Source organism: Staurois parvus, unplaced genomic scaffold (genome assembly GCF_062004578.1).
Source record: "Staurois parvus isolate SC_StPar_1 unplaced genomic scaffold, SC_StPar_1.0 ptg000244l, whole genome shotgun sequence".
Taxonomy (NCBI): Eukaryota; Metazoa; Chordata; class Amphibia; order Anura; family Ranidae; genus Staurois; species Staurois parvus.
In genome coordinates this window covers 9920885-9944879 of record NW_028318040.1, presented here as the reverse complement: position 1 = coordinate 9944879, position 23995 = coordinate 9920885, and the positions used below count along the sequence as shown (strand labels likewise).

Genomic DNA, 23995 nt, shown 5'->3' with positions numbered 1-23995 from the left:
TTTATCAGTTTATAATATATTTTTTCTATTGACAGTCAATATATTGGGGTTGATTCACTAACTGGAGAGTACTCAATCTGTTGCAGCTATGCATAGAAATCAATCAACTTCCAGTTTTTTTTTTTTTTTTTTTCCCAAAGCTTAATTGAACAAGCAGAATTTAGAAACTGATTGGCTACCATGCACAGCTGCACCAGATTTTGCACTTTCCAGTTTTAGTAAATTAACACCGTTGTGTCTTTTACTTCCTTATGTAAGTACACTATATCATATTTGTACCTTGGGTAGTCTGCACCCTTTATGTCTTTTCTATGTGTGTTTTCCATAACGATAGTGTAATTATATCTTGAAAATCCCTATATTTCTATCATCATATCACGACTCGACTACTGCAACTCCCTCCTCACTGGCCTGCCTCGCCGCTGGCTATCCCCGCTTCAGTCGATCCTGAATACGGCTGCCAGACTCATTCACCTTTCCAACCGCTCTGTCTCCGCCACCCCCCTCTGCCAATCCCTCCACTGGCTTCCGATTGCGCAACGGATCAAATTCAAAATCCTAACGCTGATGTACAAAGCTGTCCACCATACTGCCCTGAACTACATCACTCACCTAATATCCAAGTACCGCCCAGCACGCACACTCCGCTCCTCACAAGACCTCCTTCTCTCTAGTTCCCTGGTATCCTCCTCCCATGCCAGCTTCCAGGACTTCTCCAGGGTGTCACCCATCCTCTGGAACTCCCTGCCCCAACCCATCAGATTATCACCTACTCTCCTCTCCTTTAGGCGCACCCTGAAAACCCACCTCTTCAGGGAAGCCTACCTCACCCCCTGCTAACCTGCCGACCTCCTCCACTCTTCCTACCACTCCATCCCCCACAGCTATCTCCTCCTGTGCCACCATCCCCTCCCTCCTAGATTGTAAGCTTGAAAAAGCAGGGCCCTCAATCCCCTCATGTTTGCATTGTATTGGTATTGTTCTGTCACATGTTCTGTCCCACTCTGTAATGTACAGCGCTGAGCGAACTATTGGCGCTTTATAAATACTGTATAATAATAATAATCTTTAGTACAATATATATATAAATAAAACAGAAAAGGCAAGGAAAATTACTGGTTTTATCAAGGACTGGAGTTATGCTTGTCCCAGATTCAGGCTATTTTCTGAATATATTTAATTTTCTTTTGATTGAGTGAGGTAGCTGAGGTTGTGGGGTGGGCTGATTACAATAACTTGCCCAACTGAAACAGGTTTGACCTGAGGTCTGGCTCTATAAAACTCCCTGCCTCCTTAGGGATTTTTTTTCCACCCTGGAACCAGTGTCTGTGCATGTCTGACTGGTGAAGCAAGGAATTTGTTCTGGAGAGAATTAGGTCCTTGGACAGCAGTATGTTTTCCCCGAGTCAAATAGCCAGGGCCTTTGTGTATTAGTAAGATGACAAGTAGCAAGGATTTGCTTTCTTATTTTCTTTTGTCTTGCTGTTTTGATTACCTATTTTAGGTTCAGGCTTTGGGCCTCTGTTTTCTTTCTTGCATATAGTGTATACAGCCTTCATAAAGAAATTGCACGTGCATTTCACCAAGAACTGCTGTTTACTGTGCCTGTTTAAAGTGCTGTGAACTCATCCAAGGAGTCAAACACACCCCGCTGCTGGGCTAATCCCTTGCAATATTTTATCATGGATTATTTTTATGCATCTTTTAGATACCACTACCAACCTCCTACAGAAGCAATGTCTTTAGCTGCTTAATGCATAGAGTGTCTTCCATATCACAGTCTGCTGTAAATAATGATGAAAGTACAATTATGCAATATACAAATATATTTTGCAATTAATAAATATTAGGAGTTCTGTACAAATAGTAAGTGGTGGATTGAGGGCGTGCTTATAATGACATTTAATGCTGCTAAAAGTTTTATTATATATTCTTTAATCTGTAAAATATTAATATTGCTGTAGTTTACTATTTGTATTGTTTGGTAGGTACCTCAAAAGTCTGTTTTTTTTTTTTTCTTTATATTCTGCAAACCAACTTGTTGGAGCTTGCAAAGAGCTATTGGCCCTTGCTGTGTTCCCATGTGATAGTCAGTCATAACACACCAGTACAGCAACATCACTACAGAGGAATAATCCATTTTTTAAAAATGCACACTTGTACAGACAAGTTACCTGTAATTATTGATATGTCACATCCAGAATAAGTAAAGAAAAAAGGACAGCTGCACCAGGTATTGATGATCTATTGCTTCAAAAACCAACATATCTCATCCTGTGCTAAAATATGTAGATGCATTTTGGTTGTAATTAAACATTTTGTAAGTAAACTTATTTTTCACTACACCAGTAGAATTTTTACTATTTTCCCCCTAAAATTACAGCATGTTATTAATAGGACACTATCGGGGAGTCAAAAGAGAAGAAATTATTGCTCTGTCTCTAGGGCTCAATGGGGGAAAAAAAACTGATCTGCGAGTGAAAAGTATTTCACGCCATTTACAGTGACCTGTGGAAGGTATTTTCCACACATCCTAGATGAAATTGTGACTTTTGAAGTAATTGCACTGTCAGCATTTTGCACATAGCACAACATTTCTCCACCCAGGGAATCAGTGATATGTGGTTTAGGTATGCAAGGGTGTTCTCTGGAAAGACAATTAGGCATGAGGTTTAGATTTTCTGCTACCATGGTTTTGAGACAAATCCTACTTGTTTAAGGTTTGCAGTACAAATGGTTTTATGGTAAATTTTGCCAACCATAACCTTTGAATTTAGGTCAGCTGGCTTAGGAGATCCAATAATGGGGATTTTGTATTATTTCAGCCCTTTAGCTATAAAAGGGGTTGTTTCTCAGCAAATTTTTATTTTATGTTTTTAATTTTATTTATTTTAGGTACTTATATAGTGCCATCAATTTATGCAGCACTTTAAATATATATATATTGTACATTCACATCAGTCCCTAACCCTCAAGGGGCATACAATCAAAGGTCCCTAACTCACATTTATACATACACATACTAGGGCCAATTTACCTACCAGCATGTCTTTGGAGTGTGGGAGGAAACCCACGCAGGCACAGAGAGAACATGCTAACTTCAGGCAGGTGGTGCCATGGTTGGGATTTGAACTAACAACCCTAATACTGCCAGGTGGAAGTGCTAACCATTTAGCCATTGTGCTTTTTGTGTGTTTGGAGCAGTTTACAAACCTTGCAGTCTGTGTAGGGAGACTTAGTTCACCACATACTTGCTGGTTTGCATTGTGAAGGGAAATGTGATGCATGTTTACAATACAATACAATGCATTGAGAGCTCCCTCAGAACAGCAGTAGCTTTTTTTTTTACACAGAGGTGAATCAGCCTATCCCTTGACAGCATGGACCAGCTTGCTTTCATTAACCACTTGCCTACCAGGCACTTATACCCCCTTCCTTACCAGGCCAATTTTCAGCTTTCAGCGCTGCCGCACTTTGATTGACAATTGCGCGGTCATGCAACATTGTACCCATATGAAATTTTGATAATTTTTTTCTCACAAATAGAGCTTTCTTTTGGTGGTATTTAATCGCCACTGGGCACTTTACTTTTTGCGCTATAAATTTAAAAAGTGCAAAAAATTTGAAAAAAAAAAAAAAAAAAGTTTATTTGTTTCTTTTATAAAATTTTTCAAACAGGTATTTTTTCTCCTTCACTGATTTACGTTGATGAGGCGGCACTGATGGGCACTGATAGGCGGCACTGATAGGCAGCACTAAAGGGCACTGATAGGCAGTACTAATGAGGTGGCACGGATAGGCGGCACTGATAGACAGCACTAATTAGGGGTCACGGATAGGCGGCACTGATAGGCGGCACTGATAGGTGACACTGATGATGGGTACTGATAGACAGCACTGACTGGCATCACTTCTGGGCACTGACTGGCGGCACTGACTGGCACAACCCCTGGGCACTGACTGGTGGCACTGACTGGCAGCACTGCTGGGCTGCACTGGTGGGTGGCACTGGTGGGTGGCACTGGTGGGTGGGCACAGGTAGGTGGCACAGGTGGGTGCACTGCTGGGAACGGGTGGGCGGGGCTAGTGGGCGCACTGCTGGGCGGAACTTGCGGGTGTCACTGCTGGGCACCGATCATCAGGGCACTGATCATCAGTGCCCTGATGATCGGTGCCGATCCCCGCTCTGACAACTGCCGGTTCTCGGCAGTACTTTCCTCACGATCGGACAGCGTGAGGAAAGTGCAGCCGAGAACCGGCAGTTGCATTTCCCTGTGATCAGCGTGTCATTGGACACCGCTGATCACGTGGTAAAAGGCCGGTGGGATCGGCCTTTCACCACATCACGTGATCAGCTGTGTCCGTAGGACACAGCGATCACGGAGATCGCCGGGTGCGCGCCCCCTGGGGCGCGCAGGAGAGCGCGTTCTGGGAGGACGTCATATGACGTCCACTCAGAACTGGCCGGCCGCGGTGAAGCCGTCATTCGGCTATGCGCGGTCGGCAAGAGGTTAAAATGAACCAGTCTTGAATAACAAATTACTTCAAAACCCTTTTTGCTTCTGCTTATAGACTAAGTGTCCTCTTGTCCACCCAAGAAAAGTTATTTCTTTCACCATTACATCTCTTGCCACCTCTTTTGTCCTGTTCCGGTACTCCAGGAGGGTAAAGGTGCCCCACAATCTTTCTTCAGCTAGATCTCAGCTGCCAGATATCTAATGTTTGCTGTAGTGTAAATCCTGCTTAGTGCCTTGAGGTTTCCCGCTCAACATTACATGGCTATTGTCTCTCAGAAATTACACTGTTTATCAAGATAAAAGCTGTCTTGCTGCGTCCTCTTACGCTGTGGCCAAGCTACTTAAATACTGTCTGGCAATATTTGATCTCAAATATTAAACTCTAAAACTTATTTAAAGATAAATCCTGACTTGTCTCTCCTATTATCACAGCCTAACCAACCTGCTACTTACATACTAACCAGCCACTAAACAATATTTGTGACTATTGTCTCTTATAAAAAATGCTTTAAATATTATTGCAAGATAAAACTTGTTTGACTAAACATAACACAATATTGATCCAGATCAGTCCACTCTTGTTCACTACAGCCAGTTGCTCATTCAGCTTGTTACTGACAGCTACTGTTATGAAGAAAACGCATGAGCATGCACATATTCTATATTTGTAGACAAAAAGAAAAAACCTCAGCGCCCAGGATTCTCTTATTAGACACACAATTCCCCGTAAGATGCTGCTGTACACAGGTGCAAACACCAAAAAAAAAAAACAAAAAACTTATATCAATAAATACCAGCGCAAACCCACATAATAAATTGCATCACCCAACCTAATTAGACAAACTAAAAAAACGTGACCACTTATATGCTAATGAAATAATAAAAAATATATATAAATAAATGCATAAATAAATAATTATTGAATTAATAAGTCCAGTGACAAAAAAATCCCAAAATAACAGTCCCGTGACAAAAATTGTAATTATACTGTAATTTTCATTGGATTCTTCCGTGCTTTTGATCCCTTCACCATCCACCAGTGCAAAAACCAACATTAACCGCACTCACCAGATATTAGTGAGTCACACGCCTTTCAGGATTATTAAGGGCTCCTGGACCCCCTTTACTTTTTATATAGGACCTCCAAATAATACCTCCTTTCAGATCTGGGTACCTCTTCTGGTTACTCCTCTCACCGAATCCCCCAAGGAAAATCAGGAAGAAGAAAAAACCATAGCGTAATACCGTAGTGATTTCTCATCAAAAAAAATCTCTCCAGACCACTCACATTTTAGCAGGATATAACCCACATTTTATTTGAAACAACAACGATCTTTCTTTAAAAATGATCCTCTTTCCATGTACAGCGACTCTTGCATAAAAGACCCCACAGCCTAGTATACAGCAGGATGGCAGACCTCAGATGCAGACTCATTCACTATTCAAAAATGGAACGCACCGCTCGGCGTGCGTTCCACTCACCGGAAATGACGTCAGACGCCGGAACAGGCAACCGGAAGTGCGTCAACGCGTTTCGCCCCACCCACAGGGCGTTATCAAGACGTCTTGATAACGCCCTGTGGGTGGGGCGAAACGCGTTGACGCACTTCCGGTTGCCTGTTCCGGCGTCTGACGTCATTTCCGGTGAGTGGAACGCACGCCGAGCGGTGCGTTCCATTTTTGAATAGTGAATGAGTCTGCATCTGAGGTCTGCCATCCTGCTGTATACTAGGCTGTGGGGTCTTTTATGCAAGAGTCGCTGTACATGGAAAGAGGATCGTTTTTAAAGAAAGATCGTTGTTGTTTCAAATAAAATGTGGGTTATATCCTGCTAAAATGTGAGTGGTCTGGAGAGATTTTTTTTGATGAGAAATCACTACGGTATTACGCTATGGTTTTTTCTTCTTCCTGATTTTCCCTGGGGGATTCGGTGAGAGGAGTAACCAGAAGAGGTACCCAGATCTGAAAGGAGGTATTATTTGGAGGTCCTATATAAAAAGTAAAGGGGGTCCAGGAGCCCTTAATATTCCTGAAAGGCGTGTGACTCACTAATATCTGGTGAGTGCGGTTAATGTTGGTTTTTGCACTGGTGGATGGTGAAGGGATCAAAAGCACGGAAGAATCCAATGAAAATTACAGTATAATTACAATTTTTGTCACGGGACTGTTATTTTGGTCACTGGACTTATTAATTCAATAATTATTTATTTATGTATTTATTTATATATATTTTTTATTATTTCATTAGCATATAAGTGGTCACGTTTTTTTAGTTTGTCAAATTAGGTTGGGTGTTGCAATTTATTATGTGGGTTTGCGCTGGTATTTATTGATATACATATTCTATATTGACTTTTCATTCACAAAATAGGCTACACAAGATGAAGTGAGATGAGTCAAATCCAGACTGGAGCTATTTGTCTATACAGGGCTGCCCTATTTTGGTGTATTTAGGAAACCTATCCTGTAGTGTGACCTCAATTTTTTTTCATGCTTGAATAACCCTATTTATGGTTTCAATAAGGTAGGGTCTAGGCTATAATTTGGTTGTGATAATGATTTGTAGTATAAGTCTGAAATGTCTGTTAGTGATATCAGATGGGCATTTATTGATAAGTTCTATGTTTGGGTCCAGAGAAATAGTGGAACCAACAAGGTCTGGAATCATTCAAAAATGCCCAAAATGTATTTGCAGGTCCACCATATGTGTAGCTGGGTGCCTAGATCTGCCCTGTGCCTAAAGCATGTGAGTGTTAAGTTGGGAACAAATTTTCTAAAGCTGCCACATTCTGAAAACAGTACTTTGGCCCAGATTTGATCAGATTCAAAGGGTAACACCAAGGTCATTGGTCTATTTGTTAGTATAGTAGAAAGCAGTGCTGTAAAAGCTTGGAAGTCATTGTTGAGTACTTAAATTAGGTTTATTGAGTGGGGGTTTTGGAATCATGTGGGTTGTGGTCCATAGAGTTTAAGTTCAGAAGGTGCACATATAAAAATGTTTGATTTGTAAATATCTGAATATTTCTAATCCTGGGTGTTTGAATTTCTCTTGCAGGGTCTGAAGGGGTCTGATGCTGTCTGGGTAGGCAAGTTGGTGGAATTTTGGAAGATTCAGCTTATCCCAATTTTCAAAGGAAGCAGGAGAAACATAGCCTGGGTATAAGGATGGTAAGTGTTAGGAAAGTCAGTCATTCAAATACTTGATTTAATCCCAGAGTTTTATCGAGTTCAATGTAACAGAATTGGAGATATGTTTATGGTCTGATGGCTTTACCAAGTGGATATTATGCATAGACAAGAGATTGCAGCCTTCTGCTTCAATGCCTACCCAAAGTGAGGTTTCCCAAGTGGCATGAACATTTGTTAGCTGTGTGATTTGTGGAGTGTGATGGTGTTGCATGAAATTGGGGAGTCCCCATTTAGTTTAGATTGGCCAAAGGAAGATTTAGAGAGTCTCTGTTTCGTTGTTTCCCAGATATAGTGAAGGATTGGCTGCTGAAAGACTCATAGGTAGCACATGGGAACTGAGACAAGGAGAAACCGAAAGACATAGTACAGTCTTTTTGACATCTGATTCTGTCTAACCATAAAATGTGAACTGGGACCTAGTGGGTTAGAAAGGAAGGTTAACTTAGCTTGCATAGGGAAGGGGGGGGGGGGGTCGTTGGCACCAAGGAGAATGTCATAGGATTTAGTTAGGTGAAAAGAGCTGTATGGGATTTTTTTTTTTTTTTAGCATTCTTATTTAGGTGGATGCAGCATTGACCTGATGCTGCATCTGTCCTCTGCCTGCTCTAAGGATGAGTACTGAGTGATCAGACACAGCTGATCTCTCAGTTCTTCCTGCTGCTCTGAGCAGAGTGGTGACTGTCAGTCAAGCAGTCTTTGGCTGTACTTCTCCTTTAATGCCAAGGTAAGGTAGATATTGAGGTGCCCAGGTGAAAGGGAAAAAATTCTGGGAAGGAAAGGATACATTTAATAGCTTTTTATTTTGTTAATTTTACTTTAAGGCCAAAGATATGGGCAATAAGGTCAAGGGTGCAGAGTTTAGGGGTAGAGATGTGTGAGGTGGTACAAGTAGGAGGACATAATGTAATTAGCAAAAGACTGGGTTTAAGGTGGTATCCTGCAATTTTGATGCCTTTTAATGTTTGGGTTGGCTCGAGGTAAATGGCCAGGGGTTCAATTGCTAAAGCAAATATAGGTGGGGAGTGGGGACAACCCTGTTTTAGTTCCTCTTGCAATAGTCAGATTTGAACCCAGGAATATTTTAATTCTTTATGTGGTTTGGTGTAAAGTGGCAATACCCATTTCTGGAAATTTGGGCCATTGTGCAATGAATTAAAACAGTTGCAGCCAGGAAATGGAATTTAATGCTTTCCATATGTCCCGAGACAAAATGTAAGCCAGACTTCATCTTTTGTGTAAAGCATGTAATAGAAGTGATGCCTTCCAAATGTTATCACTTGTAATAGGAGGATGAACTCCTTGTCTTTAAGAATCAGGGAGACTACGATAGGATTAAGTCATGAGGTGATGATTTTAGCTAAAAACGTATTATCAAGATTGAGTAAAGAAATTGGTTTGTTATCTAATTAAGGCCTGTTGGCTGGGATGGTATAAGCCTGAAAGTTGAAGCGATGGGTTTGAAATTTGGTTTCCAGATGTTGCAAACATGTTTTTGTTGATTTGGGAGGAAAGTTTTTTTTTTTTTTTTCACATACCTTATTTAACAAGTTTGTGTACCTTCCAAAGTGTGGTATCTAATATTTTGGTTGAAATGTTAAATGTTATGTTCTAAGTGCTACCTGTATTTAAAGACAAAAGGACATACTGGGGAGAATGGAATCATTCATGACATGTATGTATTCATAATTCCAAGAGAAAAGGGAATATAAAGTGGTCCTGACTATAACTGGGTCGATTTGGGATTCTAAAAGCAAGGGGGTAGAAGCATGTGGTATAAATATATTGTAAATCCTGGAAAAAGGTCTATGAAGGTATGAGTAAAAATGAAAGTTTCAACAAACTTGGTTACGCTTCCTCCAAATGACGAAGAGGCCATGGCTCCAAAATGGATTTGAATGAATTGGGTATGTTGGGGTTACGTGGCTGTATAATTTTTTTTGTGGAATAAAGGGTAAATTACCTCATTATAGGCTATGCAGATTATAAGGTGTTCTGTGCGAACCAACAATCTGAAGAGGTGGGAGAGGAAGGGAGTGTGAATGGTGTTAGGGGCGTAGCATCAAACAAGCATGGCTTGTGTGTCATGTAAAAGGCTGGTGTGTTGGACACATAGGCTGAATATTAGCTGGTATTGTCCTGTTCAAAAGAAACCGTCTGACATTCAACCAGTGTGTCCAACGTCCAGCTTCTGTCGAAAGAGAATGCTGGAAAACCAGCAGCCTATAGGCATCTGATCAGAAGTCATAGCCAATGGCTGCAAGTGCTGACCGGGTTGTTCTCGCAGGGGGACTTTTTTTTTTCTCTTTCATTAAGCCCACTGGGTTAAACAAAAAAGAAACCTACCTGTGTGTATCAGGCTTAATAATCTTCCCTCTGGGGCTGTAATTATTTCATTCAAGGGGGCCATAGCTGCAGTGATGGAGGTAGTGCAATAGCCCAATAGTGGCCCATATGTACGAAAAATCCCTGGGAAGGAGAGGAAGGGTAAAAAGGGACAGGAGTGGCAAAGGGGGGCAAAGAGAGGAGGGATAGAATGCTAAGAAATCTGTCTTTAACCATAACAGTAAGATAATTCATAGGAATGTTTTTGGTAGCTGAGTATCACAGCCCAGAAAGGGAGTGGTTCTCTTTCGATGGGGACTCACTGAAGGCCAAACTGGGGAGGGTACAGTGACTCCATCCATGGAGTAGGGGGCACTTGGTTACCCTAGGTGGAGGTGAGCTAATTAGCTACTTATGGTGACCAGTCAACATTTTAAAAGTGTTGCTGTGGCTGAGACAAGTGGCTAGATGCTGTTTGCGTCCATTCGACACACATAAGCTGATAGAATCAGAATATTTGCTGTGCAATATGAAACTAAATAAACTGCCTCTACAGTGGAATATGTATGGTACAACCGCTAAAAAATGGGAAACAGATCTCTAGGTGAAACACACCCATTATATTAAAAGAAAATACTGGGTTTAGTGCAAAAATTAAAGCCAATAATATATACTCACAGCTGCACTCAATACCGCCAAAATACAAGTGCTCAATCCTATTATACAATATTTTAATAAAGTGAAAGGCAATCAGCGCAGTCACGACTGCAGGCAAATTATCGTATACCCCTATGACGTGAATCCTGATGTACGCAAATCACATCAAATTAAAAAAAAAAAAAAATCTGTGACCTGTGTTAGTTGCCACCAAGCACTGTTACACCTCTGAGATACAATGCAAAAAATGATGCAGCATGACTGAAAATTTTCTCTTTAAATATATAAGTCCCAAAATAATAAAACAAATAAAGTCCAAAGAGGTGTTCCAATCACCTCCATGGCCACAGGCGTTTAAAGTCAAGCACCTAGGCATATAGACTGCTTCTACAAACATTTGAGAGAATGGGTCACTCTCAGGTGTTCAGTGAATTCAAGCCTAGTACTGTGATAGGTTGCCACCTGTGCAATAAGTGCCACTTAAAATGACAGAGCAGGGTCAGCGCGTGCTGAAGCTCACAGTGCGCAGAAGTCACCAAATGCCTACAGAGTCAATAGCTAAAGGCCTTCAAACTTCATGTGGCCTTCAGATTAGCGCAACAGTGCGGAGAGAGCTTCACGGGATGCGTTTCCATGGCTGAGCAGCTACATCGTAGCCTACATCACCAAGTGCAATGCAACGCATCGGATTCAGTGGTGTAAAGCGCGCCACCACTGGAATCTAGTGCAGTGGAGATGTGTTCTCTGGAGCAAGGGCGGACTGACAATTTGGAAATTCAGGCACTGCCCGAGGTCAGTAGGGGGCCCCATGAGATGCCCCTGGTACCTTTTTTCATAGGTTTTTTTGAGTTTGGGCAAGGACACAGGGGCCCCATGATCCCCTATTGCTCAGGGGCTCCATGAGTTGTCAGTCCGCCCTTGCTCTGGAGTGACCAATCACACTTCTCTGTCTGGCAATCCGATGGATGTTTGGTTACTGCCAGGGGAACAGTACTTGTCTGACTGCATTGTGCCAAGTGTAAAGTTTGGTGGACGGGGGATTATGGTGTGGGGTTGTTTTCAGGAGTTGCGCTTGGCCCCTTAGTACCAGTGAAGGGAGCTCTTAAAGTGTCAGCATGCCAAGACGCTTTGGACAATTTCATGCTCCCAACTTTGTGGGAACAGTTTGGGGATGGCCCCTTCCTGTCCTAACATGACTGCGCACCAGTGCACAAAGAAAGGTCCATAAAGACATGGATGAGTGAGTTTGGGCTGAAGGAACTTGACTGGCCTGCACACAGTCTGACCTCAACCCGATGGACCACCTTTGGGATGAATTAGAGTGGAGACTACGAGCCAGGCCTTCTCGTCCGACATCAGTGCCTGTCCTCACAAATGCACTTGTGGAAAAATGTCAAACGTTCTCGTATACACTCCTAAACCTTTTGGACAGCTTTCCCAGAAGAGTTGAAGCTGTTATAGCTGCAAAGGGTGGGCAAACTCAATATTGAACCCTACAGACTAAGGCTGGGATGCCATTAAAGTTCATGTGCATGTAAAGGCGGGCATCCCAGTACTTTGGGCAATATAGGGTATATACAGTATATGTGGCCAACCACCAGTGAACTCCCAGTTTCAAAATCTTTGCTTCGGCAAATCACCCACGAATTGCATGCATAGCACCCAGTGAACCATATGCATTTGACCTTGACCGTTAAGACTCCTGTATTGATATGTGGATATTTGATTTTACAATATTTAGGGTCTTAAAGGAACAACACAACAATATTGTATAATAGGATGAAACACGCCCATTGCCATTTTTAATATACTGCAAAATAATGAAGGCAGTTGAAAAGATAGCAAAAGTCCAAGGATTCCACAGTTTTGTGACTGATTAAGGGCAATACTATTAATTTAAATCAAGATATTTTAGAATAATAATTTGTAATAGCACAATTTTAAAATATATACTTGAATTTTTAAACCCTGTCATATCTGCACAATCATTCCCATACTGTGACATTTTATTGGTTTGACAGCTGATAAATTGATGTTTTCCTCATATCAGTTCTTTTAATTTTTTTAGTTAAAGCTGAAAGTTTAGGTAAACATTTTACTGATTTTATTATACATGTGTGCATATAAACACGTAAAGATGTGCATGCTTACATAACTTGTTTTTAATGGTAATTTATTTTTCCTTTTTGTTTAGACTTAATTTACATGTGTACAAATTAAAAAAAACACTTGTAGATGCATATATTTATAAAGTATGTCTCACGATGTGCAGGCTGCTGGAATCTGTAGAAATCTTCACTGCAATCTTGCCTTGTCCACTTTCTGTGGCTGAACTTCCAGCACTGAGAGGGTTAACAGCCTCTGGTCTCAGCATAGATGCACTAAAGATGGTCCAGTAGGGACACGCTCCCTCCTGCGCGCACCTTCATTTTCACCGATTACATGATCTGGGAATGGGGGAGAGAACCCTGTGACTAATCAGTCTTCTCCTGTTCACAGACTGGAAAGCTGGAAAGACCTGCAGTGAAGATTTCTACAGAATCCAGCAGCCTGCACAACATGGGACATACTTCATTGCTGGTAAGTCATGTAAACTAAAACTGTAAAGAGAAAAAATGGTTTTAAACTAAATGTCAGCTTTAATTAAAGTGGTTCTAAAATCTAGACATTTTTAGTTAATGCATTCCCTGCAAAAATGTCCCAGTAATTGTATCACCCCCACAGCTCCCTAAACTCTTACCTGAATCCTTTCCCAATCCAGCTGCAGTGGCGCTCTCCCTTCTTCTCATTAGACACAGCAGGAGCAGAGGGAGTCATTGGCTCCTGCTGCTGTCCATCAAATCCTGTGAGGAGTAAGCGGGGGGGCGGGCAGGGCAGAGCCACGCTCTGTGTGTCTACGGACACATACAGCCTGGCTAGGGTGCACATCGGCTTGAGTGCCCCCAGAGTACTTGCTGTGGGGGCATTTTCAGAAGAGGGGGGGGGTTATTTTAGGGAAAAATTGCCTTTATAACCACTTGAAAGCAATTTTCAGATAGAATGTTAGAACCGTTGTCTGGTTTGTATTGCTGTGTGCATCTATGCTGGGGAGATTCATCCTATTTGCCCTTATGATCATTATCTCCAGTACAGAAATTGATGAAAAATGTATTTTTTAAGTGTTCACAGGAATAAGAGGTGGAGTAAAATCTTCCATTTGTGAAACCTTTCCTGGTGATAACTGTAACTGGTGATAATTGTATTGCTGTGTGCATCTATGTTGGGCAGATTCATCCTATTTTCCCTTATGATCATTATATCCATTACAGAAATTGATGAAAAAAAAGTATCATTTTTAAGTGTTCACAGGAATAGGAGATGAAACCTTTCCTGGTGTAAGAGTGTATTTTCCTTCACTTTGGAGTGATCTCCTCTTACTGGGACAAGAAGTAAAGGTAAATATCAACACACACACACACACACACACACACACACACACACACACACACACACACACACACACACACACACACACACACACACACACACACACACACACACACACACACACACACACACACACACACACACACACACACACACACACACACACACACACACACACACACACACACACACACACACACACACACACACACACACACACACACACACACACACGAGAACTTTCCAGTCTACTACACTGTCTAATGCTGCTGTTTATACACTAAAAGCATACAAATTTGTGACCGTAAATTTCAAAAATAAAAGAATAACAAAAGCTGACAATTGTGAAGGAAATTCATCATAACAGAAAAACGTAGCAGTTATTATGATGTTTTAGGTATGCTAATGTATACTGTAAGTTTGACAAATCTTTAAATACTTTTACATTTTGTAAAAAGTAAACTATCATTACAGTAGCCAACATACCTGTCCAGCAGTAGCCATTCTATGTGTAGTTCTTTCCTTGCTTGCTGTAAGGGAATAAACTTCAGCAACAGCTGTCCTTTTATGAAGGCTGCACATTAGACCTCCCACTTTTCCTCCCTTTGAAATGTCTAAATTCCAAACAATCTTGTTCCTTCAGTCAAAATTCTGTGGAGCATGCAAACACAGCTATACACTTCTCATATATGTGTTTATTTGAATGCATATAGTTAAAGCATTATTAAACCCAAAAGCAAACCTTTATTATATTACAGCTTCCCAATTAGATGTGATAGCTGCATTTTATTTTATTTTTAGGCTTTTTCTTCTACTTTCATCTGGTGATCCAGCGAATATGTCCGATCTTTTTGAAAAGAACAAGTTCTCCTCCCAGATGTACAGTTTGCAGGGATGGGACTAAGTATTCAACCCTGGCAGGGGTGCTTAAAAGTATTAGCTTCTGTTTATTTATGTAAAACCTTTATCCCAAAAGGGACAAAAACTGTTTGCTGTAACAGATTATAAAGTGTTAAATGGAATTTGGCTTTAATTTGTTTGCATATCTAAATCTGCTAGTACATTTATGACCCCCCTCCCCCCAGACTGATAATGCTGCTTGATGCTGTGCCTCTGTGTGCCTTCATCCACTCTAAATCCTGTTTTACAAAGGCTACAGCTTGAATAAGAGCAATGTGAACAGCACGATTTCACACAGCATTTTCAGAGCTTTCAGCAAGGTTAGTTGAAGCTTGCAAAGTACCATACAGCTCCAGTTTATAAATGTTGAACACAGATCCTAATGGCAGATCTGATTGCCACTTTAAGCAAGCTAAATTCTGAAGCCTGCTAGCAGCTTGTTTTAAATTGGCAATCAACACTCCCATTAGGATCTGTTTTAAACATTTACAAAATAAAGCTGAATGGTACTTTACTTGCCCTCCAGAGGATTTACCTCCCTTCCTGACCAGGCAATTTTTTGCGATACGACACTGCATTACTTTAACTGACAATTGCTCAGTCATGCAATGCTGTACAAATTTGAAATTTATGTAATTTTTTTTCCCCACAAGTAGAGCTTTCTTTCAGTGGCATTCACCTCTGCATTTTTATTTTTTGCGCTATAAACAAAAAAATACCAACAATTTAAAAAAAACAAATTGTGACTTTTTGCTATAAAACCTATCCAATATAAAAAAATTAAAAATCACATTTCTTCATAAATTTATGCCAAAATGTATTCTGCTACATGTCTTTGCTAAAACAAAATCCCAATACGTGTAAATTAATTGGTTTATGTGAAAGTTATAGCATCCTATAAATGGCGGTGTGTATATATACTGTAATTTTTATTTATTTTTATACTAGTAATGGCAGCTTTCAGCAACTTATAGTGGGACTGCAGCAGTGTTGCCAACCGTCCGTTATTTTATGGACAGCCAGTAAGAACCTGGCACTTTTTTTCTCCTGTTATGGGCAGGAGAAGAGACCAATTTCCGATTCTGTTCGGCCAGCAGGGGCTCGGTGGGCGGGATATGATGGCGAGCAATGGACAGTGAAGATGTAATGGTGCAGCAGCCACATTTCCAACCATATCAGTCCAGCCTATAAAAACCCAGGAGCGTAGAGCGGCTGGTGCCAGACTCAGAAGCACAGATTGGTCACTGACTCACTGGAGAGACATGGGCTGACTTGGAGCCAGAGGAGCCTTGTGGTGTCCGCAATGCGGTCTCTTCCTTCCTGCTGTGAGAGAGGGATGGAACGGGCACTCAGATGGACATCACAGACTGGTCCGGACCACACGACCATCACCACTGTCCACTGGGCAAGTGGGGCTGTGGGGTATGGTATTGGGGTACGGACTGGCATATGCAGTATACTATAGTCAGCAAGGAGATTGAATTGGGTATTACTGGAACTACCCATTGTCTGCTGCCATGCTAATAAACCTGTCTTGACCTGAGAGGGGTCTGGGAGGCTACTGGGTGTTAGGTGGGTGGTTGGCTGCTAAAGGGTTTAATAACTTTATTCTGGGTTGGGAACAAATAGGTTAATATGGGGTTGTTGATGAATGCATTGCACGCACACACAGCCACACACTGTGTGGCTGAGGGTCACTCTCCTTGTCTTGTCTGGCTCTTGCTGTGGGTGCAAAGTGGTCTCTCTGTCTGTGGAAAAAAGCTGTCTCTCTCTGCTCTGGGGAGAAAAAGCAATCTCTCTCTGTGAGGGAAAAGTGGTCTCTCTCTCTCCCTTGGGGCAAAGGGGTGCCTCTCCCTCTCTGTGGGGTCAAAGGCATGTCTTTCTGTGGGGGGAAAAGCAGTTTCTCTTTCTCTCCACTCTCCTCTTGGGAGAAAAGCGGTGTCTCTCTCTCTGGGGGTCAAAGGTGTGTCTCTCTCTCTCTCTTGGTGTCTCTCTCTCTCTGTGGGGCAAAGCAGTCTTTCTGGAGTCAAAGGGGTCGCTCTCTCTGGGGGCAACGCAGCATCTCTCTCTCTCGGGGCAACACGGTCTCTCTCTCTCTCTCTCGTGGGTAAAAGTGATGTCTATCTGGGGTCAAAGGGGTCTCTCTCTCTGGGGGTAAAGCGGCCTCTCTCTCTCTGGGGGCAAAGCGGTCTCTCTCTCTGGATAACGCGGTTTCTTTCTCTCTCTCTGTGGGGGCACAGCGATCTCTCTCTGGTGTAAAAGTGGTGTCTCTCTCTGGTGTAAAAGTGGTGTCTCTCTCTGGTGTAAAAGTGGTGTCTCTCTCTGGTGTAAAAGTGGTGTCTCTCTCTGGGGTAAAAGTGGTGTCTCTCTCTTGTGGCAAAGCTAGCTGTCTGTCTGTGTCTGCAAACTCCTGAAACATTCAGTGTGACAGTGTCAGGCTTTAACACACAGTTACATCTTATGGTAAGTACACAATTTGTTTTGTGGGGGGGTTTTTAGCACTTAGTTGCTATACTCTCATGTTATGTTTTCACCCTTCTCCCTGTTTTATACAGGTAGATGTTCTTGGATTCTCATTCACCACCATGACCATCCTGCTCCTTCTAGGATTAATTCAGTGCCCTGGGCAAAGAGATGGCTATCTGCCTGTGAATACCAAAGCTACATCTTATGCTAAGTCAGTGTTTCTCAATTCCAGTCCTCATGGACCCCCAACAGGTCATGTTTTCAGGATTTCCATTATTTTGCACAGGTTATTTGATCAGTTTCACTGCCTTAGTAATTACCACAACTGTTTCATCTGAGGGAAATCCTGAAAACATGACCTGTTGGGGGTCCATGAGGACTGGAGTTGAGAAACACTGTGCTAAGTACACAATTTGTTTTATTGTTTTTTGCATTTAGCTGCTGTACTCTCGTTATGTTTTTCTTCTCCCTGTTTTGTATAGGTACATTTTTCTGGACTCAACCACAGTTACCGCTGGTTAAAAGCCTGTTCGACTGCTGCCTTGAATCAAGTTAACTGTGTCTACTCTGGAAGCCTTTTGTGACAGTCTGATCAGATATTCTGCAGAAAAGCTACTAAATGTATTTTTAGTCTAAAAAGGCTAATGCTGCTTCAGTTTTTGGAAGCAGAGTGTTCTGTCACCATGTTATGAAGGTTCACCCTTTGTTGTATTGTCAGAGAGACTAAAAAATTACAAATTTCCAAAAAATTGGCAGTCAGTGGAACAGGAGGTGAAGGGAAATGTTCAAATTGGGGACACCTGTTCTGCTGTCAGCTGCTACAAGGTAGAACTTTCTCATAATTTTTTAAAAAATACATTACCATCCTTTTGCCAGTTGATATTTTGAAGAAAAACCATTTATGATATATAGAAGATGTTTCCTCTATTTGTGCAGTTTACTACAATTGCCAACAGCAAAGATATTCCAGAAGGTATAAAATAACATAATAAATAAATATATATTTATTTATATATGGTGTTTTTTTTTTTTTTTTTTTTTTTACATAGAAAAATACCAAAAAAGCTTCCTGGTACCAAATCCTGTAGATACATAAGAAAAAGCAACCGAACTGCTAGGTACGGCAAAGGAATTGGATTCTTTGGGCACAGTAGGAGACCACACAGTAAAATACATATAACCATTTATTGACACAAAAATCATATATCCATGATAGGACCCATAGTACAAACATGCTCCTCAAAAGAGACAAGAGCAAAACATGTCATAGTTGAGCACAATGCCCCCCTCATGTATATTAAAAAGAAAATTACCACTAAGCACTTAATAACAACATGCATTTATCAGACTACGGTCAACACGTTTTGCCTGTGCATTTGGCTTCTTCAGGACCATAGCTTGAATATGGGGGAGAGTAGTGATAATGCATGCAAAGTTATTGGACGATAAATAGTAGTCATTCGAGATATATTACCTATACATATGCCATATTGAGGTTGAGTACTTTAATACACACTGATTTTTCTCTCCCCTTTCCCCCATTTTTTTGAGGCCAGTAACCCATTATTGTTTGGCATATAGGTAATATATCTTGAGTGACTATTTTCATCGGCCAATCACTTTGCCACCTCATTTAGCTTTTCAAGGATATGGGTATATTCGGGACCCCGATTGGACTGGGACAGTATATGTTACCATGACTCTTTAATGTCAATAAATGGTTATATGTATTTTACTGTGTGGTCTCTTACCATGCCCAAAAAAATCCAATACCTTTTCCCATAGCTACAGTTCAGTTTCTTTTTTATTATGTGTTTTTTTTTTTTTTACCTTCATTCTACCTCAAATTACATTGCTAGTTGCATATTGTACTTGTTTGTAAATGAACTTTGCACTTAAAACCAGTAAAATGTGGGAGTCGTGTCAGGCAATTTCAATCTAGTAGGTTGGCAACACTGGACTGTGGTACTATGGCGGGCATTGTGACACTGGGTGGGAACTAACTGCCACTGACATCCCTAGTGACACTAAAACAGCGATCAGTGCTAATTAAAAGTACTGACACTGCACTAATGACACGGGCAGGATGGGGTTAACATCTGGGGCAATAAAAGGGTTAACTGTGTGCTGTCTGTGTTTTACTTGGGAGACGTACTGTTTTGTATCTCTCTGCTGTACAGAGCGATACAAAACAGCATGTTCATGATGTCAGAAGAGAGACCTGTGCTGTTTACACACAGGTCTCTCCCCTGTCAGCTTTCCCCGATGATCGCCAAGTGCTGTCCAGGAATTGCCAGCCAGGACCCGATTGACATATCTAGCCACGCCCCATATCCGGAAATGCAAATCACTTATATATATGTCATTTTGCACATCCCTGCCTGTAGCTGGCCAGCTAAGACCAGTCCTAGGTTGTTAATATGGTTCACATATATGTGTATACCAAACCTGCCAATAACCTCAGTACAGTATATATGTGCATATGTTAAAGCCAAAGCAGAATCATTGCTGTGATTTATGTCTTTGTTATATGACATTTATATATTCATTGTGTTAGCAGAAGCAGAAAAGGAAAATATGCCTTTAAGAGTTAGTATAGAGCTGAACCAATCACAGACAGCCTCACACTGTACAGAGCCTTAACCAATCCCAGCCAGTTTCACATTTATGCCTGTGTAAAACTCCCTGCTAGGATTTTCTAGAGACACATGCTCACCAGACAGAAGAGGAAACAGACAGTTCCAATCAGAAAAGCTTTATGGAAGCAGAGCAGGCCAAATAGGTATTTAATGCACTTGTGTGTGTTCCTCTATTGTTTAACAGTGCAGGTAGATCTGTGTGTAAAAATGTTGTATGTGTTTACTTTAGTTCCACCGAACTTACGAATTAAACGAATCAAGTCACTGTAGAGTAATCATAATCAAACGAATTTACCGAATCTAACAAATTTATCAATCTATCGAATCAAACCACTGTAATATGAAAGAAATAAGCTACTGTATGATAAATGAAACAAGCCATTGTAAGAAGTTATTAAAGAAGTTAACTAAAGTATTCGGTGTGCTCTTTAAATCTACTGCATCCATAGAGCGGCATTGGAGGAATTACAGAGTAAAGTCAGTCTAATCCAACAAAGAAACAGCTATTGCATAATTTTTCTAATGCCACAGCGCACTAGGCACCAAAGGGTGCTGCGACTGCCACCCTGTAGCAGTAGTTCTGCTACGGGGCGGAAGGCAAAGCTTGCTGAAAGCTCTGCAAATGCTGTGTCAAAGATGGCTGTTCTCAATGCTCTTATACAAGTCTATCAACATGTTCTCAAAAGAGAAATAGAACAAGTATCAATTTTATCTAAAGGTTTCATTTTCAGTATTCACTGATCAGGTGAGTAAATCTGAACTATATTTCTTTTACAATTCACGGAATAAGGAGAATTGTAGTACAATTATTTTAAAAACAAAGAAGAAAGCTTCTCTTTTGGCATTCCGAATATCCTCAGATCTATGATTCACACCAGGTGTGCTGGGACTGCGTGCAGATTTGTTTTTTTTTCCCAGTGCAGCGCAATCACTGCTCACCAGTCAATAGAACTTTATGAAATGTCACTATGTGACACTCCAAGAAAGTTTAAAAAAAAAAAAAAAAGCACACAGTGTGATTTGCCGGAATCAGCGCATCAGCACTGCCTTCACTATAACGCATAGCCACTGCATTGTTACACAGCAGATGGTGTGAATGGAACCTATATCATGAACATTTCACAAGTTCGATCAAAGAATCAGGTCTTGGGTGTGCCAAAAGAGAATAAATACATTTAAAGACCTCCTAAAAGGAGGTCTTACCAAAAATCTATTATGCATACTAAAGTGTAGCCTAAAAATGTCTTTTCAGGGCCATATTGAAAGATACAAAGCAGAGTAAAAACTAGTAAGTACTATCCCTGAAAATATTTAGTGCTCTGTACTGTGAAGGCCCCAGAGTGCAGCACACAAGGTGCCAAAGGCCTTCGTATCCCTTAACTGCAGGTTGGGCACCAGGGACATGGAGTATTTGTTAAACAAATGGTGCAAATCCCGCAATGTGTTTTCTTTGCAACATTGCCCAATGCACTCATCTGTATTTCTTAAAAATTCTGCAAAATTCTCATTAAATTTTATAAAACAATTTGCAAGCTCCAAACAATCTTTTCAAAAGTTATAAGTAATGATATATTCCTTTTTTTTTTTTCTGCTAAATTATCATCACCCCTTCCTCACAACTTTAGGATATATGATCTATCTAAGCTATATTTAGATTCAAAACTAGGCCACCCAGCTCCTGATTTCATCTCTTAGATCACAAGCTCCAAGCAAGGAGCAAGGCCCTCCTAACCCTCTTGTATTGAACTGTATCATTGCTGTATTGTCTCCCTTTATATTGTAAAGCGCTGAGCAAACCTTTGGCACTAGATAAACCCTGAATAATAATAATAATCTAGACAAAGGGTGTTACCATTGAAAACTAGACACTTTCCAATTAATTGTTTACTTTAAGATATTTGAGTGAAAAAAACATTTTTTGCTTAAATTGAGGCAATTTATCAGTTATGATTATATAATATGAAATTCATTTTTTATAAAATAAACTAAATAAGTTTTCCTGTCTGTTAAATATCGTGACACTTATGTTATTTAAGTGTCCTTCTTAGGTGTTTAGGTAAAGTGTTCTTGTGCCAAGCTGATTTAAAACAGTGTGACTTTTATTTAATTCACACTTGGCAACAACATAAAATGAATACAGAAGATAAAATAAAATACAGATTAGCGTAGTAATATATATCAAATAAAATCTGTAGCTTATAGAAATGAAATAAGCTTTAGAAAGCTCCTTCACTATGGGAGACAGAATGCACCATATGGAGTGCCGACATCTCCCTTGCAGTTAGAGGCAGTTCTACCTATAACAGGTACACTCTAAAGACAGACTGCTTGCTGACTGCACCTCCGTTGCTCATGGCAACCATAGGTGCAACTCGCACTAGGATGACTCTTAATGTGCAGACTCTTCATACCAAATGTGTTACATGACCCAAATCTTAGACCATAGGTGACAGTTAATTGCATTTACACCCCTTGAGTAACTTCAGACCAGGTGGGAACAAAGTTTCAAAGCTTTACTTAAGAAATCACTTCAAGCATACAAAGCCCATAAATGAATAGTTCTTGTCCCTACATCTCTAATCTTAGCTCAGGCTATGTGCTTGCCCCGGCATACCTGCAAAGGTAGAGTCCCTGTACAGGCAGGAATCCATAAGTGGCATTTCCCTGCTGCTGGTGTCTTCGGGGCAAACCCCAAGTAGGTGGGTTTCACATCTCTTGCTCTTTGGTGTCAGTACTCCTTACGAGTAGATGAACCAACAGCACAGCTCTTTGACTCTCTTTGGGGAACCTCCGGCCTCAGACCACTGTCCCTTTTTATATTCACAGGAGCAGAGGATCAGACCAAAAGATTCCATTGAAAAACAGGAGCTTGGGAACTAAGTTAACCCTTTCCCTCCCATCTGGGACAGCACCTAACTAGGACATGCTTCAACCTGCCTACATGCACTACAACTCATTCTGCTTCATTATTCTTCCATCAGATCATTAACCATTATGGGGGAGGGGACAACTTTGACATGAGGAAGTTACACCTCGCCTCTGCCAAGATGACCTCCTCCACATTGAGACACAAGGTGCAACAAGACATGTTACATCAGTAATGGAGAAACTACTGCTACAAGAATCCTGCAGGCAATACTGATAACTAGTCTTTTGTCCACTGCTTACTTTTTTGGGCACAATTTCTACAGTTCATGTTTTTTCTTTAATGTAATTTCATGTTAATAAATTTGAGTCACTAGTTTTTCAGCAGTTTTTCTTTTACTTTTACAGTACTGGGAATAATGACTTGACAGACCATCTCACCTAGCACACAGAAAATAGGAATCCTTGATGTCTCAGAACAGCAAATACATTTTGAAATAATTAAAATTTTTGCAACATATACATTGAACTGAATAACTACTGTTTTCTTAGCAGAAGTACAATTACCCTTTAATGACCATTGTGACAGTGCTATGCCCTGCCACAGTGTTAAAAGGATCTAGTATCACCCAGGATTTTCATCCAGGCAGGTTGAGGGGCTCCAGGGTGCTTGAGTCACACAGAGGAAACTGTTTTTCAGTTTCCTTATTGGTTGGTAAAACCTGGTTTGGGACCTGGAACCTGGAGATTTCTTAGAGATTTGGGTAGGATGAAATCTCCAATCATGCATCCTGATTTTGGAAACAACCAGCACACTGTGCAGATGTGAGCTGAATTTTTTGTAGAACCAGGACTAGGGTTCTGGTCCCTACCCTGGCAGACAGAGCAAGTCACTGTCCAGGAGTTCAAATGGGAGCCAGATCAGCAAGGGGCCGCTAAGAGTATAAACCAGGCTTTTGAGAGAGGTACTATGTGGTACTGTATCACGGTATGTGGGACCACACTAAAAGCAAG

The 23995-nt window shown here is 41.0% G+C and overlaps 1 protein-coding gene and 1 long non-coding RNA gene across 3 annotated transcripts in view; one reads left to right on the top strand and one right to left on the bottom strand.

The window, feature by feature from the left end:
* The window catches only part of LOC149459877 (alcohol dehydrogenase 1), a 43198-nt gene extending 28477 nt beyond the window's left edge, over window positions 1-14721 (bottom strand). Inside the window, exon 1 of one of the 2 annotated variants that reach the window (XM_089680566.1) lies at window positions 14598-14721. In XM_089680566.1, the coding sequence (XP_089536692.1) occupies window positions 14598-14693 (96 nt within the window). In that variant the 5' untranslated portion in view covers window positions 14694-14721. Of the gene's footprint in view, window positions 1-12948; window positions 13133-14597 lie in introns of those variants that run through there. The other variant, XM_089680565.1, reaches the window with a different exon arrangement.
* LOC149459876 (uncharacterized) lies at window positions 13077-23360 on the top strand. The gene is made up of 2 exons (XR_016313190.1): window positions 13077-13265; window positions 22943-23360. It is a non-coding gene; the product is annotated as an uncharacterized LOC149459876 (long non-coding RNA).
* Window positions 23361-23995: the final 635 nt, after the last annotated feature.